A 17,815-nucleotide genomic window follows, 5' to 3' on the forward strand; every position below is an offset into this window, starting at 1 on the left:
TTACTTTCCACTACCATCGTTGCTTGTAACTGAGCTTCACCTAGTTTGTTTCTGGCCACCACAGTGTAGACACCGGCATCTTCAGCTCGCACTTGGGAGATGTCCAATGCGACATATCCGAAATCGTAGTACGTTTGAATACGGTTAGCTGCGGTGATCGCACGTCCATTGTGGTACCACTCAATATGCATGCCCAAGTCGCTTTGTGGCTCCACACGAGCCTCAAAGTGAGCACGTTGACCTTCTAAAATTTTGGTTGTTCCTTTCAGAGGGCCTAGGAAGCGTGGCGCTTGAGTTATGGAGGTCTCCTCCTCTTCTCGGCGACTGTAGCGCGAAGAGTCTTCCAGATGTTGTATTTTCTGTAGACCACCCGGATGCTGCGAATCAGACACAATTTCGTTCTTAGAAATGACACTCAATTGGGCTGTGGTTGTGTCTTGACCCATTGCGTTATAGGCACGGCATGTATAAGTGCCGGCATCGTAAATTGTCAGCTGCTTGATGGTCAGAGCTACATAACCAAAGTTGTGATAGGTAGTTATGCGAGAGCTAGCCTCCAATGGCTGGCCATCTTTCAACCATTCTACGCGCATTGTGGAATCGCCGATCGGTTCCAGACGTGCTTCAAAGTGGGCATGGGCATGCTCGCGTAGATCCAGCTGGTTTTGAATTGGTGTTTTGAATTGGGGTGGGGCAATGGCTTCAGGTGCCTCTTGGACATGACGTCGCTGTTGTGCTTTCCTATAGTCCTCCAATTCTTCAACTTTTTCGATATAGCGTTGTTGTTCGGGTATGCCCAAGTCAGCGGTAACCTGGGAGCGTGAATGCACACGGATGGTCGACGAGCTAATGGCTTCGCCAATACGATTAACTGCACGAACTGTATACGAACCCGCATCTTCAGCACGGAGGTGCAGTATGTTTAGGGAGACATAACCGAAGTTGAAGATAGCGGTAATTCGTGAGCTGGCAGTAATCGGAAGGCCATCCTTATACCATTCAACGCGCATGGTAGGATCATTGACCGGTGTTACCTGGGCTTCAAAGTGTACGTTCTTGCCTTCTTCGAGCTCACCCAAATCTCTTAGGGGCCGGATGAATTCTGGAGCTTGATTCATTAGCTCCTCCGTGCTCTCTTGGCGCTGGTAGCGCGAGTAGTCCTCCAGCTGATTGATATATTGCAAGCTGTTGGGATTTTGAGAGGACTGCTCGATAGATGGACGCTGGGTTACAGATAAAATAGCGCGTGACTCTGCAACGCCACTTGCATTGCTGACGCGGCACATGTATTCCCCAGAATCGTGGCCCATAATGCTCAGTAAATCGAGCGCAATAAAGCCAAACTTGAAGACAGATGTGGCGCGAGCACCTAAAAGTGTAAAACACTCGTTAACTGATCATTCAAACTATTGTAATGTTAGCGAACTTACTGGCAGCCAGTGGGCGACCATTTAGGAACCATTCAACAACCATTGAGGGATCGCCAACGGGTTCAATACGTGCCTCCATGTGCACCCGACCACCTTCAGTTTGCTGCACATTTTGCAACGGTATAATGAACTGTGGTGGAGGATAGACGCGATCTTCCTCGCCGGGCCGCAAATGAGGTTTTGCGCGCTCAACATGGCGCAAATAAATTATTTCCGGACCAGGAATAGGTCTGTAGAAAAATATAAAAAGAGTAACACTCATGTAATACAATTGACCAAGGAATATTTTGTCACACGTTTCTTACTCTGGTTCGATGACTTTCGTTGGTCTAGGTAGGTTAAGACGCCTTTGTTCGTGACTTGGTTGTTCTCTGGGAACTTCGACATAGAGTCTCGCACGGTTAGCAGTTGAACCGGCGATATTTTGTGCTGTACATTGATACCAGCCAGCATCAGAAGCCTTCACACGAGGTATCTCTAAGCAGGTGGCACCACCATCAATACCAACGAAGCGCTCAGCAGTCGATGAGATCTGTACGCCATCCTTTTGCCAAGTGATGCGTGGCACGGGAGTTCCAATGGCGTTGGCACTCAAGGTAATTGGCTCGCCCTCGCGCACAGTCAATGTACTGAAGCGTTGCACAAATTGTGGTGCGACAACTTGCTCCTTCTCCAATACATTCAATTGCGCTTCTATGGCGACCTCTCCGGCCTTATTGCGCGCTAAGCACTGCACGGCACCGGCATCCAAACGCGTGACATTGGTGATCATAAGGGAGTGACTGCCGGACTCGTTGACTAGAATCTTGTGCGAGGCATCGTCACGCACTTGGCGGCCGTTTATAAACCAGAACACCTCGGGATAGGGATTACCGGTTACGCGGCAGTCGAAGCGCGCCATGCGACCTTCAGTTATTTCGCGATCGGCAAAAGCCTTCACAAAAGTTGGTGGCAAAGCCTTGCCAGCTTCCAGTTGTTCGGCCATAACATCCACAGGCTTAGGCTCATATGCGGACTCGGCAGCGGGTTCTACGGCCAACACAGCCGAAGACACCACACAGCCTTGCAAATTTTCAGCAAGTAGAGTATAATGTCCGCCGTCTTGGGCAGTGGCGTTTTTCACGCGAAGCGTGGCAACGCCACTCGAATAAGAGATCTCATACTTTTGCGACGCTACAAGACGCTGGCCGTTATGGAACCAAGTTAGTCGTGGTTTTGGATTTGAGCCCACTCTTGCGGTGAAAACAGCATCAGAACCCTCAATGAGCTTAGAGCTTCTTGGTTTCTGCGCTATTTGTGGTGCGTGCGCAGGACCCAACGAACGATCCAGCTCCTGGGACAATTGAGAGTCGTGCTCGTATCCAGAGCGTCGCGTTATAGCCTCCCTAAAGGAAACTTCACGCAAAAGTCTATACTCGAAGGTGTCTACGCGGAACTCCTCTTCGATGGATGTGTAAGAGTAGCCGTTGGAATAGATGTTTTTCTCCAAGTTTTGTATGGGCTGCAGTACGGGCATTGGTGCGCCCTCCGGTTGTATGTAGACACTGCAAATAGCTTCACCATACTGGTTGCGTGCGGTGCACGTGTACTCGCCCTCATCGCCTGGTCCAATTTGATTAATTAAGAGGGACACTTCGCCAGTGGCTTCGTTGTAGCTCATACGGAACTTTTGCGACTCGAGAAGTGGTGCGCCTTTTCGGGTCCAAGTTACGAATGGCTTCGGATTGCCACGCAGTCTACCTTCGAACAGAGCGTTGCCGCCCTGAGCGAAGCGAGCATTCTTGAAGATTTGCTCAAAAACTGGCGGTGAAATGTCACCTTGGGCATAGACGTGTGTTAACGATGGCGGTACGTAGGTGCCACCGATGCCGCCTTGATGTTGCACTGTAAAAAATTAATTTAATAATTTAAGTATCAGTCAACAATTTCATTTGTGATGGAGAAGCATATTATTGTGAAAACCAAAATAAAACAGAATTTAAAAAAGCTAAACACCTCAATGCCGAACTATTTTTAGTTGTTGTTTACCATTATTTATACTATTCGGCACATGTACCAATTTATTTTTAGATCTTTGATGTATCTACAAATAGTATACAAGTAGGTATGAATGTAAATATATAAGTATTAGTGTTTATTGGTATGTGCGCTGAAGTGACTCATCAAGTGTGTCACTAGGACGTCTTCACGTTTCTATATGTAGGTTTATTTTTGAATTTGGAACAGGTGATCAAGCATTGGAATACGGCCAAATCAGCTGTTTCTCTCAACCGACTCTCGCGCTCTCGTAGACTATTCTGCGCATGACCAGAGAGATGACTAAAAGTCACTTCGGGTCCCCATATAAGAGTGTTCGGGTGCCATATGTCTTTCTCACTCTGACAACTGGCGCAAAAAATGCAACAAAGTGTAAACAAACGATATAAGATTCTCTTATACATTTTTTGTTTATAAATAAATCGGTGCATATTTGTGTACAGATACGATAATGTGGCAGATGAATGGACGCAATTAAAAATAGATTATGTTGAGTGATAATTAATGAAGATCATTTAAAAGCAATGTTAACACAAGGACTGAAAAAATAATTATTCAAAAATACGAATTAAGTTTTGTTTTATTTCTTTTAGATAAGAAATATTTGAATAATTAAAAGGACTGAAAAAATAATTATTTAAAAATACAAATTAATTTTCGTATCATGTCATTTAGATAAGAAATATTTGAATAATTAAAATATTGGATTAATCATTTTTTCCTTATTTCTCGTTTCAGTTTCGGGAGACGTTACGACTTCTTTTGAGGTAAGACACTTAATGCCAATTATTTACGATTTTGGTACATCTTACAAAATCTGTTTACATACAGGGTGCGCCATCTTTTATGTCGGTATGTAAATATTGAATACCTTTGTCATTAGTGAACCGATTGACTTGATTGATGTTGTTTTCAAAAATTAGTCTGAAGAAATTGTACAGAACCAAATTAAATAAAAATATCTCATACTTGAAAATCGGTTATTTATTTTCAAAGATATTCAATGTTTACATACCGACATAAAAGATGTCGCACCCTGTATGAAGAAAAGCATTTTTTGAGATGTTTATTTAAAAAATGTATAGTTTCCCTTTAAGAATAATTGTTACATGATTAATGTGTAAAATATGAATTTCTATTTTTGCGTAGAAGAGGTAGATCTCATGAAGGATACAAATATTTCTTTAGAAAGTGGTGCTTAAGTATGAAATCTTTTTCACTACTTTGCCAAATGCGTAATGCTTACTTATGATGAAAATTATTAATCAGATTAAAAGTCATTAGCTTTCCATATTGTATCTATTCACTTGAAGCTTAATCCGCTTCTGGTGGATAAATTTAGAATTTTTGTATTCTTGCCTGTGCGCTATTCTTTAAACAAATTTTGTTGTATAGCAAGTAAATAAGGTATTGTGTTTATTTCTCCTGGCTCTTATGTCACTTTTATTAAGAGCCGGGACTCGATAAACAAATCAGTCTTATCATTTGGTTTTAGGCATCTCAGCATTATGTCAAGAATATGTTTAATTTATTATTTACCCTTCAGGGGTGGAATAAAATGCACACTATGTGTGATAAAGCCGGTACTGGATGATGACATCTACTCTACATAAGTTATACTCATCTTCTATCATTTAAAAAAGGGTTAAGGAGGCGTATTATGTGAAAGGTATATGTATATAAGTATATATGTATATAAGGTATATGGGTTTTCTGAGTATTTACTAAATATATTTTGTTCAAATTCAAAAGATTTTCATTAAGTAAATAGTATTGCTGCCCAGTAATTTCAAAGCGAATCCAAATTTTATTATAAATTATCGATTGATATCGAAAAACCAAGATATTAGATGTATATATCAAAAACAAGCATAAAAACATAGGGTGTTAAATACTTTGTTACATTGAATATATAAGTTAAAAAAAAAAAAAAAATCAATTTCGTCATATACTATACATTCATTATTATTACTATTTCGTCTTAAAATGGAACTGAGTTGCATTTGTTGCTGTTTTTCCATCGATCAGATGCAAACATTATTATTTTACTGCATCGTGCATTATTTAATCAAAATTTAACATTTTTTAACAAACTATAACAAAATAATAGCTTGAAAATATGTTGAAAATATTTCAACTATTTCATCTTTTACAATTTGAGCAGGAATTTTATAAGTTCTTTATACCTACATATCAAGTAGATAAGAGATTTATTTCCATTATCATATACTATACTTAATAATGTATAGTTCAGAGAAGGAGTTTAAAAAATACACTTCTTTATTTAGTTTATTTAAATGTTTGATCAAATTTATGGAAATTGATAAGAATGGAAAATAGTTTTTGCAGCTATCGCACATCTTTCATGTACAATGAAGTAGTATGGATCGTTTGATTTTTCGGGCGATTTAAAAATAATGGAATTAAATTGAATGTTAATCCAACAGTCTTTATAGATATAGTGCCAAAACTTTGCATGATTTTAAAGTTGCTTTTGAAAGAAGTAAGTTGAATTTCCCAACAATATTGAAGAAATTAAGTTCTGTTTTTGTCATCAATCCGTTATAGCACAATTGTGTAAGTATGATTTGTATCTCCAAGAAAATGTTACCCCAATTTTCATAAAAAATCGTTTGAAATTTTTAGAAGTCTAGAACAGACAGTAACATATCTGCACCTTAAGACAATTCAAATTGCTAACATACCATTTTATGGTCTCCCAAAAAGTTATAAGTAGCTGGAAAGCACCTTTTTATCGCTAATACAAAATCTGATAATTAAAATAGCTGGTCAGCTAGATTATTCTAAATGTATTATTTTTATGAGATTAAAAAAAACAAAAATGCCTTCAATCCGTTGTATCGATTTTTAAAGTTCTCACTATTGGCGAGCCAAAAACTATCCTCATTTCTGTAATCGATCCCTAAATAGACAATTGAACTTATTTTCAGATATAGTTCCAAACGCAAAATTTCAAGGTCATTGAGGAACTATTGAGAATGGATTTTAGCGTTATGAAGCCGATGTAGTGTGTTATGAAATATGCTTTTAATGTTTTTAACGACCATGATGGACAAGAGCATGAACAGTGGAAATTCTAAATCCACGGTGTGAATCCCACTGTTCACAACTGCTTGATCGGAATTATAGTCGTCTCTGGGCTGGCAGCCCAACTGACCTCGTTGCTGAGTGGTGATCTCTCTCCTCTGAACATGTTGTTCAGTGCGGCTAATCCTTTGCTGCTGGTGTTGCTGAGAAGAGTGTGAATACTCCTGAGTGGAGTATTGTTGCACCTGTTGTTGTTGTTGTTGGTGCTGCTGCTGCTGCTGTTGCTGGTAGGGATTCGAATTTTCTCGTTGCATTTTGAATAGTTATATATCACTATATATCATTGAAAATGACAACCAAATCGATGCAGAATAAACTGCACTATATAAACACCTCAATATCACTGCTCGTTGCTTTGCTTCTTCACTTTTACAGATAATAATATATATATATATATATCTATTTATTGATCGATTTATCTACATATATTCTTTTGCTTCTCTTAATAGCTGAAATTAAATATAATTGGAAAGGAAAAACACATATGTATTATGTTATTATATTTATCACTCGAGAGCTGTGATTTGGCAAACGTTTTATGATTTTATCATTTTACGAGTATGTTTGCTTTTCACATATTTTCTTTTATTTCCCGACACCCGTTTCTTGCGTTATTTTTTTCTCGAATTTTTTATTATTCACCCGAACTGCATATACATAGACACAGATATATCAAAAAGATTTCTTCATCATCCAATCTTCTTCATATTAATATGCTTTGCTTTTGAAGCGTTTCCATCTATTTTTAACTTCGAAAATATTTCACTGCGACACACACTGTGCTGGTTCAGATATTCAGTCAGGCTGGCAGGCAAGATATATCTACATATACTTGTACACTGTGTCGTTTGGTAGCTTCTTATTTTTCAGTGGCTATTTATAAATTGATTTTCAAATCTGCACAAATCTCATATCGGATGAATCACTTGATTATAGATACATTTTCACATTCATGCACATTATCGTGGCTATCCTTGCATGTAATCCTTGGCAGGATAAGCCAGGATAATGCACAAATTTGAATATAGCTAGATATATACATAGATATATATATATATATATACATATATATATAGATAGATATGTATGTATATATCTATATCTAAGTGTAATCGCATATATATCTATATGCACATTTCACAGTCCATTCGTCGAATTGGGTGCGGACTTCACGAAGTGCCATCGAGCAGCAGACCGAGAACCCGTCGATCGCGACCGAAGCACCGCTCGTGTGATATTTATAGATATTTAGCGCACCGAAAAATTCTTTCAGAATTTTCAAAGTGGTTACGAAACCAAAAATTCATGAACATTTCATATATTTTTCACACTTTTCACACACAAAAATCACAGTTATCGCGTTAATCCTTACATTTATGCGTTATCCTTGCGATATTTTTCTATTTAATTATGAACAAACCTCTATGCGAACTATAAAGCAAAACACATATATATATGTACCGTATTCATATATGTATTTCTTTCAAAAAATATCTATTTTCAAACTGTTTCAAGTCATAATCCCCGAGACTGAAACCAAGACGTCGATCGTTATTGAGGTGCGAGCGAAGAATGACAAAATATCTTGGAGAATGCGATCAAATAGCTGCACGAACCGCACGAATCCCACGAAACAAGAGTTCGTTTCAGTTCGTGTGCGCTCAGCTAAAGATATATTTTTGCACTTTCCACTTGATTGTTGTTGTTGTTGCTGTTGCTGCTGTTGTTGTTGCAGCAAGATGTGCTCCGAGCGAAAAATATACGCTACCCCCTGAGCTGTAGGGCATATGCGCATGCTACTGAGCGACAACACCACAATAACTATGACTGTGAGGAGCATTGCTTGCGGTAGCGCGATCTCATATCGACGATATCTAACACCTCGGGCTAGTTTGTCTGAATTTTACGCTGCGTTGCCTCGACACTCAAATCGCTGTGCCTCTGGCTGCATTGCCAGCATGTGCTCATCAGACAGCCTCCCGATTATGGCACAGCAATTTGACTTTGCCAGAGTTCTCTCTCTCTCTCTATATTTCTGTTTCTGTTTCCCAACGGCTGTTCGTTGCGTTTCGGCAAGTGTTCGGCTTTTTGAGCAAGTTGGCTAAAAATATATATGGCGATTTATTTTTGACACGTATTTTTCAAACAAAAAATGAAGAAGTCTGTAGAAATTCTAGATACCGGACGGACAGAATGCATTTCAAATAAAAGGAGCTACCCATCGATTCCAGAGCCAAATGAGCGTAACTCCTATATTGCAGATGGAATTTGACATTTTTAACATGTATGTAGAAAGAGGATTACGGAAAATAACAGATTGGTCAATAACGATAAACCATAAAATTATTAATTAATATTTAATCGCCCTTTTTCTTTTCCTATAATTAAGGATTAAAATGTCTTTTGCTGACACAACATTTATTCACAGTTTATGCCGTATATTCGGTTGTTCTTTCTTTTTTTCGGTCTAAAATTAACATCGAATACATATATTTTGGCCCGTTGGCTGGTTGGTACATATAGTTTGATTATTCATCGGGGGCGGCGTTAATCATCACGTTGTGGACAAAGATGTCGTTCGTTGTAAGAGCTTTCTACTATAGATTTCTTAAGCATTTGGCAAACTATGTGCACTGCCAATAAAAATCAGTGGCATTACAAATTGCACCAAAAATGTAATGATGTTTTTTTTTTTCGCTTTTTGATGTTGTTGTTTTCGTTGTGTATTTTTGCCTTTTTTGGGCCGTCCAACATGCACATAGCCTTTGATTGAGACTCTATAAGGCAACTTGATCGCAATGGTCATGCAATATTGTTTATTTGCTCGTTTTTTCTATAAAAATTAATTGTTAACTACATCAGCAGCTTACACAATTACGAAATCACTCAGAAGGCAAGCGCATACGAGTACATAATAAAAGAAGTTTTCTAAATGCCACGACAAAAGAACAAACGCGACGAAGTCAGCGAGGCGCAGCAGCTCAGAATACTAGCAAGTTTAGTTTATCACTGACAATACATCGGCCATATGAGGCCTCTCCACCCCATGTGGATTGGCACAGAGGCTGATTTCGTGCCACTAACATGCACATTTATCAACGGCCGTAAAGTGGCTCAGATAAGCAAACCACGTAGCGTTAAACGTCCAACATAATCAATGCAGCATATTTTTTTCTGCTTTGGACGAGGCACAACATCAAAATTACTGTTAGATAATTTTGCTATGAACAAAAGCCATACCAAGAACCAGCAGCTGCAGCGATGCGCTACAAAAGTATCTTGAAGCTTGTTTGCTGGCCTGTCTAACAATCAGATTAACTACATACCATACATACATACGTTCACTTATCTGCGGCACTAGTCAGTCTATCTTATCGTTGAAATTTGCAAAAAGAATATTCGCCAGCATCCGATGTGTGTGCTCTTAACCCGTCATATCGTGCTGTGTTAGGTCTGACATCACTTCCAATAAAAACATAACTTCTAGCATTGTCATCCATTCATATAGCTGTGATAACGTGAATTTTCTGTAGGCACTCTTAATATTATTTTGAAGCAGGATTTTGAAATATTTTAAGTTTTCTAAAAACAGAATTTTCATTTATTATTCTTGAGTGTATTTAGCAGAACTGTTTCCACAGTCTCTTAGTATTCCAAATTATTTAATCACTTCATTAAATGGTAATGTCGATAATTCGAATAAATTGAAGCATATCACTATAGTAAAACCTTAAGAAATATCACTAAATGAAATCGTCAAAAAAGAGATATTTAAATATTTTCCATACAATATTTTGGCTTTAAAAAATGTCATCCAAAATTAAGCACAAAGATGGTACTAAACAGATCTAAATTCATTTTTAAAAAATCGTTGTTACCAAAAAGGACAATGTTTTTTCAATTGCGCTGATTATTTTCTTGTGGCTGGGCACTAAGTACCACTAGATGATATAGTAAATTATACAAATTGTGTATACTTATGATTAACAATAGGCTTAATACCCACCAAGCAATATATTTGTCCATAGACGCACCAGTTTTGTTTTGGCTTACCATCAATTCTTTAAGCTTACTCTATCGTCATATTTTGAGATCCTTTCATTACCCGACTTGCAACTGATGACAGTAATAATTTAGATATCAAAAGTCTAGCAAAGGCTAGAATTGACATTGTGGATCCTCCTGTCAGAGGCAAAGTCTGGGTTCTTAGATATTCATATGGTTGGTAATAATTTTCTCAGTTGGGAATGCGTCTTTAAAGACATCATTGCATTTATTGAAGATGGCACTTTTACCAACAAGAAAATTTCATTCCTATACGTTTTTATTATACTTGTATACCACAGAGTATATGTTACGAGAATTTATCCCAGACACTTATTTCTACAATTAAAGGGTTAAAATTCTCTGGAGTATTATGTCATAGCTGGAGAATGTGCTTAAGTACACAAGATATAAGTTTTGTTTATATATTTGGGCTCTTGATTAATTGTATTATGAATAGTTTAAAAATTTTACACATGTTTTTAGTAGAAGTACAAATAAAAAGCAATTGTTATTCTATTAGTTGCCGAAATTAGTTGTATTGTGTGCATTGAATGTGTGAGTATTTCGGGCACACATCGTTCAATTCAACCCATTTGTTTAGGTTTCTTTAGCGCCTTTCGTTCAATTGACTGTAAACAAGAAGAAGAATTATCAGCAATCAATATACATAGAACAACAACACGTTGCTAATGCATGCTACACATGAGGGGGGATGCACTTGAGTTTTGTTCACACGATGTTTTATGAGTTGCTGAATGTCTCTCTTCAAAAGTAATGTGCATGGATTGAAGAGCTTGAGATAAGGAGAGCAAGAGAGAGAAAGAGAGTGAATGTGTGCGTTACATGCAGGCAAGCGCAAATGAGATGAGAAACGATTACAACCCCCAACCACTCATTTGAGACGAGATCGGTTAGGCGGCGGCAGGGACTTGGGACCCCAAGCAAAGCAGACCCCCCACTTAAAGATTTGTACTTTCGTTTTTTATATTTTTTTATACCCTTCACTAAAATGTGAGAGAGTACATGTTTTTGTTGTGTACGTTTGTCCCACTCAGATGAAGAAATGTTTGTGCATCAATGTACATACATACATATGTATGTATGTATGTATGATCAGTTTGAAATGCATTGATGGGGACTTTTAATTCATATTTCCCGTATAATAACGGGGGATTTCACTGTCAGATTAGTATATCATCTATTTATATGAACTTGTATGAATCTAAGATTAATGTTTCATTAAAAACGCTTATTAAACGCTGATTTCATTTTGTTGTTAAACATTTTTTTAAACTGGAAAAAGACCTTAATATTATACAAATATGTATATAAATAAATATATATATATATAAATATTTATCTAAATATACTAGTATTTTAGGGGAGTTTTCGAAACGCAATTTGTACTTTTTCGATATCTTGTTCGGAATTTAAATACATAGTATGTATGGCATGCCTGCCGCAAAAAAGCTGACACCTATTTTGAAAGTTTTTAGAAACATTATGATTTGAAAATATTTTTTAGTATGATAAGATCTTTTTTGTTTGTAAAAATATTGAAGCTAAATTGCTTATAAAGAATGTTGTCGTCCTTCTTAAGGTTGCTGCACCATTCGTGGGTGGCAAGCAGTTGCCATGGATGAATGAAATCTCATGAAGTCTAATTATTTTATGGACACTGTAGGACATAGGTTGGCGGCCCATGACCAAGATAGAGTAGTGTTTTTGTTGAAAGGGACAGTGAAGGGTGTATAGCGTCGTTCTTCTGTGTATGTTCAGTTACAAAAAAAAAAACACACACACATGTGCGCAATATGAAGTTGTCGTCGCTCTCCAGTTGTGGACCCACGGCATGCTGCCAGATGTAATGAGTCGCATTAGCCAGCCCAACTAGCATATGTATGCAAGTGTGTGTGTGTGTTTAAGACGGTGTGTGTGCCTCAGCAAAGAAACCGCGCACTGCAGTTTTATTTTTGTTTGCAGGCGGCATCAAATTTCGCGACCGCGACGGCGCAGTTGTAGCCATTCAGCAAAACCATAAAACCGAAACGTCGACGTTGCGGCGACTGCGCTGCATGCCAAGCGGCAATTTAGGTATAAAATGTCCAAATGTGGTTGTTTTTCATATCAATTGTTCATACAATTAGACACATGGGAGTGTACGAGTGCGAGTATGTGAGTAACATAAATGAAAGTTGCAATGCGGCGCGTGTGGTTGCTGCCCAAGATCGGGCACAGCAATTGCCAGCCAAGAAGCGGCAAGTAATCTATATTTAGTGATTTTACATGCGGTGCCACCACAGCTACATCTAAACATGTTTTAAATATGTACCTACATATACATACAAACAAATCCATATACTTAGGCGTACAAGTATATATACATACAGATCTATGTGCGTGTATCTGCGTTGTGGCATTATTGAAAAGCATTAAATAGTTTGGCTCGGTCGATTTGCTCTTACCGCTGCCGTGTGGCAAGCAAGCGTAAAAATGCGCGCATAGTTTCAACACGAACAATTTTCCAGATCACTTGCAAAAATGCGCAAATAAATAGTACGCAAAATACATGGAGGAGGTAGTTCGAAGAAATCACGCAAACATAAGTCGTTATACTAATCTCCAAAACCACTTTACTCCCATTAGGTCATAAAACAAGTTACCTAAGTAGATTCTCCTTCTATAAAGGCACGCAATCTGCAGACTGCAATTTAAATATTCTTCAAAGCAAGGCATTCAAAGCAAAGAAGAGTGCACTGAGAAGTAGTTTGGCAATAAATTTAACCCCCAAGTGGGAGAATAATAAGGCTACATTTTCACTACCTTTGACAGAAAAGAAATAATTAGACACACCATACATTCTATTATGTTAAGAAATAACATGAGATACCAAAAATACATATATTAGCATTAGTTAAGAAAATATTATCCAATATAGCTTTACATTTCACAAATAATTATATTTGGTTTCTTTTAAATAATTTACGCCGACTATTAACATTTTAACGGCAAGTGCAGACAAGTAGGAGAATTGCAGATGAAGTTATTTAGGAAAATTTAGCTCCCTAATTGGGTAAATGTAATGCTTTTATTTTCCTGTTCGTATTTTGTATTATTTATTAGGCTGTCTAATAATAACATATTCTTAAAGGCAAAAAGATAATGTGCATGACAACCTCTAATTGCTATAATTTCCTAAATCACAAATTTTGATTTAGTTACCGCACTATGTCTTAAGATTAATTGTTTTTAAAAGTTATGTTTCTGAATACAAAATCTAGCTTGACATTGCATGAGACCGCCTCTTAATTATTGACAACTAATCTTCAAAACTGTCCTAAGTAAAATTCATAATACCTACGATATTTGTTTTATCAAAATGGAGGAATACCACAATTGTGTGTACCACTTTTTGTAAAAGGAATTTGTAGAGAAATGAAGCAAGATTTTGAAAATATAAACAGCTATCTTATAACTAAACGCAGGAATATCATTTCCATATTCAGAATATATTTAGCTGGAGGGATAAGTTATACGTTTTAAGTATTTCCTTGAAAAATGAAAGCAGGTTTTGGAAAATTCAACTCCAAAGTGAGTATAAAAAGATATTTTACTTCTATACTTATCAGCCAAAAATGGACATTCTCTACATTTCAAAGATTTTGGCACAGGTTACATTATTGCGGAACTTTTTTTTTTACTTTAAAATACATTTTAGACCAATTTTCAATAAAGTTGAAGGAACAACAGAACGGAACTAGTAGCTTCTATGATTGATTTTTTAAATTGTGCAAGCGAAACCTTTTCGAACACACCACCGTACGTGAGAAGATACATACCATATGGTTTTGTGAATAGCATTAGCTTATGAGTTATGGGCATTGTTAGACATAAACATAAACAAAAACACCATGAGGCTACATGAACTACGTGAATAATGACTAGCCAGTTGGCCAAATGAAAATACTCAGGCTATTTCCTGTGCTCACCTTTCTGTGTGTGGCCATTTTGTAGTTTAGAGTCCATGGCATGGGGTGTCGTCGAACGGGCGCGGGTTGGGGGTGGTGATGTTAGATACTGTGATTCGGAACCCAGATCCGAAATCGATACAGTTTTGGTGCTCACATAACTGATCGATTCGATGGTTGTCTCCCATTTCTGGAATGTGTTGATCGTATCGCTGCGAAGCGTACGTGTGGAGTTTGTGGAACGTAGTGGAAGGGAGCGCAACGACATGGTCGATGTAGCCGAACCGAGTGATGAGGAGACCGGTGAATTGGAGGCCGAGGAGCTGGAGAAGGAGGCAGACTTTCGCAGCTTCGTTTTATTAGTCTGCTGTTGCCGCTGATGCTCGGCATCCTGTGGCTCGGTTATGAGCAGACAGTCCGTTTGAGTGCCCTGATCTGTTGAATGGAAATGCACCCATAATATAGTACTAGTTATGCGGAAAATACAATATGCATTAATAATCAATTTATTGCATTCACAGCATTTCTGTGGCCGCACAAAATTTTCACTATAATTAGATGCTCTGCAAAAACTATAAAATTTTGCATGTGGTAATTAGCGCCATGTTTATTGTACATAATTAATAGCTGCACTTATGATATACATACATTTAAAATACGAGTATAAAATTAATGCTCGGTGCTAGTGCGAATGTGTTTAGCTACACAGAAATGTTTTCTCTATCATTTAATGGCATGTGCCCGCAAAAATGCGAGCCACGCTGTTCGTATTGAAAACTTGACCGCATTTTAATTAAAGCCAACATAAAATTCTATTACACTCGCCTGTCTATTGTTTGCGCTTTTCTTGCTGCATTATATTAGCCAAATGTTTGCTGCCAACATTTTGGCAGCTGAGCAGTTCGTTGAGCTGACAAACAGGCATTACAGGGTCAACACAAACGAACGCGTGGCAAGCACCACGAAATCCGAAATCTTGTAATTTGTCAACGCACAAAGCGCGGCTGTTATGTAATTTTCTGATTTTTCTTCATGGGAATATCGGCGAGATTGTGGCGCTAGCTACTTAGGGTGTCTTCATATACAGATTTGACTTTAAGCTAACAATGTGCCGACATTTGAAATATTTCACCCAAAAGTTAAATACCAACTAGAGATCAATAAAAATTCATTCGCCAGCGGTTTCAAGATTTTTTTTTCTTTTTTTCTCTTTTTTTTAAGTAAGCTTTTTAATTTATTTAATTATTTAATTTTTTATATATTTTTACACTAGTCAAAGGCGGAGAAAGGGGCTGTTGGGCCCCGTTAAAAGTCGAGCCTGCCATAAACTATTGCTCTACAAGTCTAGGATAGGTCTAATAACGTGTCTGACTACTCTTTGCTGTAAATCGGGTCATAGCTGGCCGTTTGGCAAATAAAATTCCCCCACCGAGTCGGATTCGTTATTAGATATTTTTGTTATTTCTATAGGCTTTGTTTTTCTTTAGTTTCATCTAGTATAAGGTTTGTATTGTTTTGATTTTTTTCCCTCAAATCGACAGCTCTGTTTGTCGATAAAATAAATTTAAAAAAAGGAAATCGTAAAGTCGATATTTGATGTAGAACTAAGGGATTCTCCTATGGAGGACATTTTGCCACTCTAAAAAGGTATTGCAGAGCATCCAATCAAAATTATTGCTGATTACGAATATATACAGGTATTACAAACACCTGGGCACAAAATGTTCAAAGGATCTTCGGATCTAACTAACACCCCCGATTTTTCAAACATTGCTTATATTCTATGTTGGTCGGAATTTTGTGCTTTATCGTGCTATTTTTTGTGAAATTTGAAAAACCACAATTAGGTTTATACTTTATTTGTATCAGAGAAAGTTTGAAGCAATGGAACGTAATTTATATTTAAGCTTTATAACAATATCTTCAATTCAATATGATAAACTAATTTTTAAACCAAAAATATTTTTGCTTTGAGAAGAAACACCCTTGCGAACTGCGCCTTGATAACTTAAATTAAGCATTCGAAAAATGTTAATTGAAGTGCGGAAATATTTTAGCAATATTAAGTAGCTTATTTACGTCCACTTTTGCAATCCGCAACTGACGCAAATATTTCACAGCGTTTCTTGCCAGAACTGTTCGTTTTGCGCCGATTTTCGGGTGTTGCTTTATTGCAGTAGCCGGAGGAATGCTTGAAAACAATTTTACGATGCCCAATAGTACTGATTTAAATATCATATTTTCGTTCGCCATAATCCACATCGCAAATACATATTTTGTTGGCGAGTATTCATGACCCTAGCAGTATCTATATAGCTGGCTTATGCCTTTGACGCCTGTTGACAAAACTTGAAGCGGAAATAGTTTATTATTTATACGAGGCATGTGGTCGTCTTCTCTTTGTCGTAGGCAAAACTTTAACGATCATATGAATACAAAATATTGCATATAATACGCCTCAGGCGTAGTTTGCCAAAAATATAATTTTCCTAAGTAGTATTTTCTTCATTAATATCGGGAGTGCATGCATAACTTTTGTTTTTCTAGCAAATACTGCAGACTACATTAATTTCTTTGACGAAAATCGATCAATCAAATCGATAGTCGCTTCGATTCTTAGCTCTTTGATGTATGGTTTCTCCAAGCTGATATTGATCATTGATTGTTTAGATATTTTAAATTATCAATAGCTTCTAAATAATCTTTTATTATACTTGTATAAAATAAATGTGAAGTTATTACTCTTCCTTATTAAGATAATGGGAAAGTCAAAAGATGATAAGAATAATTAAATTAAATTAAATAATATAATTAAGCATTCATTGTCTGGTTCGGCAAGTGTGGAAACTCTTCAAAACATATCTTAGATAGAGCCAAATTTTTATTATATGTTACAGATTCTCAACTATCATCATTGAATCATTCGTAAAGGTACACTCAGTTATCTACAAGTATGCCTATTCTAATACTCTTGAAGAAAACACATCTCTCTCATCTTCATCCCTAAACACAAATACTATAGTGTGAATTTTCAATATGATCAAAAGAAATTAAGATGATTTTGACTACATTGCCGCCTATGATATGCCGAAATCTAATATGTCTTCACACACATTTCTACCTCTTTTTTGGGAAGTAGTGTCTAGTATCTTTAATGTCGTTTGCTATAATAAAACGGTGCATTGTCTTGAGTCTTCCCTTGTGTATGGTACTTTATTATACGTC

General features: G+C 37.1%; 2 protein-coding genes across 2 annotated transcripts in view; both read right to left on the minus strand.

Annotated features, from left to right (window-relative positions):
* The window catches only part of LOC115622449 (titin), a 78,845-nt gene extending 71,877 nt beyond the window's left edge, over positions 1–6,968 (minus strand). The window contains exons 1-4 of the mRNA XM_030516391.1: positions 6,646–6,968; positions 1,736–3,314; positions 1,431–1,660; positions 5–1,369 (exon numbers count right to left, since the gene is read on the minus strand). Of these exons, the coding sequence (XP_030372251.1) occupies positions 5–1,369; positions 1,431–1,660; positions 1,736–3,314; positions 6,646–6,829 (3,358 nt within the window). The 5' untranslated portion in view covers positions 6,830–6,968. The remainder of the gene's footprint in view (positions 1–4; positions 1,370–1,430; positions 1,661–1,735; positions 3,315–6,645) is intronic.
* Positions 6,969–11,063: 4,095 nt separating this feature from the next.
* The window catches only part of LOC115622947, a 52,986-nt gene continuing 46,234 nt past the window's right edge, over positions 11,064–17,815 (minus strand). The window contains exons 15-16 of the mRNA XM_030517082.1: positions 14,612–15,025; positions 11,064–11,251 (exon numbers count right to left, since the gene is read on the minus strand). Coding sequence (XP_030372942.1) covers positions 11,244–11,251; positions 14,612–15,025 — 422 coding nt within the window. The 3' untranslated portion in view covers positions 11,064–11,243. The remainder of the gene's footprint in view (positions 11,252–14,611; positions 15,026–17,815) is intronic.

The sequence above is a fragment of the Scaptodrosophila lebanonensis genome, unplaced genomic scaffold (genome assembly GCF_003285725.1).
Source record: "Scaptodrosophila lebanonensis strain 11010-0011.00,11010-0021.00 unplaced genomic scaffold, SlebRS2 tig00000043-arrow-pilon, whole genome shotgun sequence".
Classification (NCBI taxonomy): domain Eukaryota; kingdom Metazoa; phylum Arthropoda; class Insecta; order Diptera; family Drosophilidae; genus Scaptodrosophila; species Scaptodrosophila lebanonensis.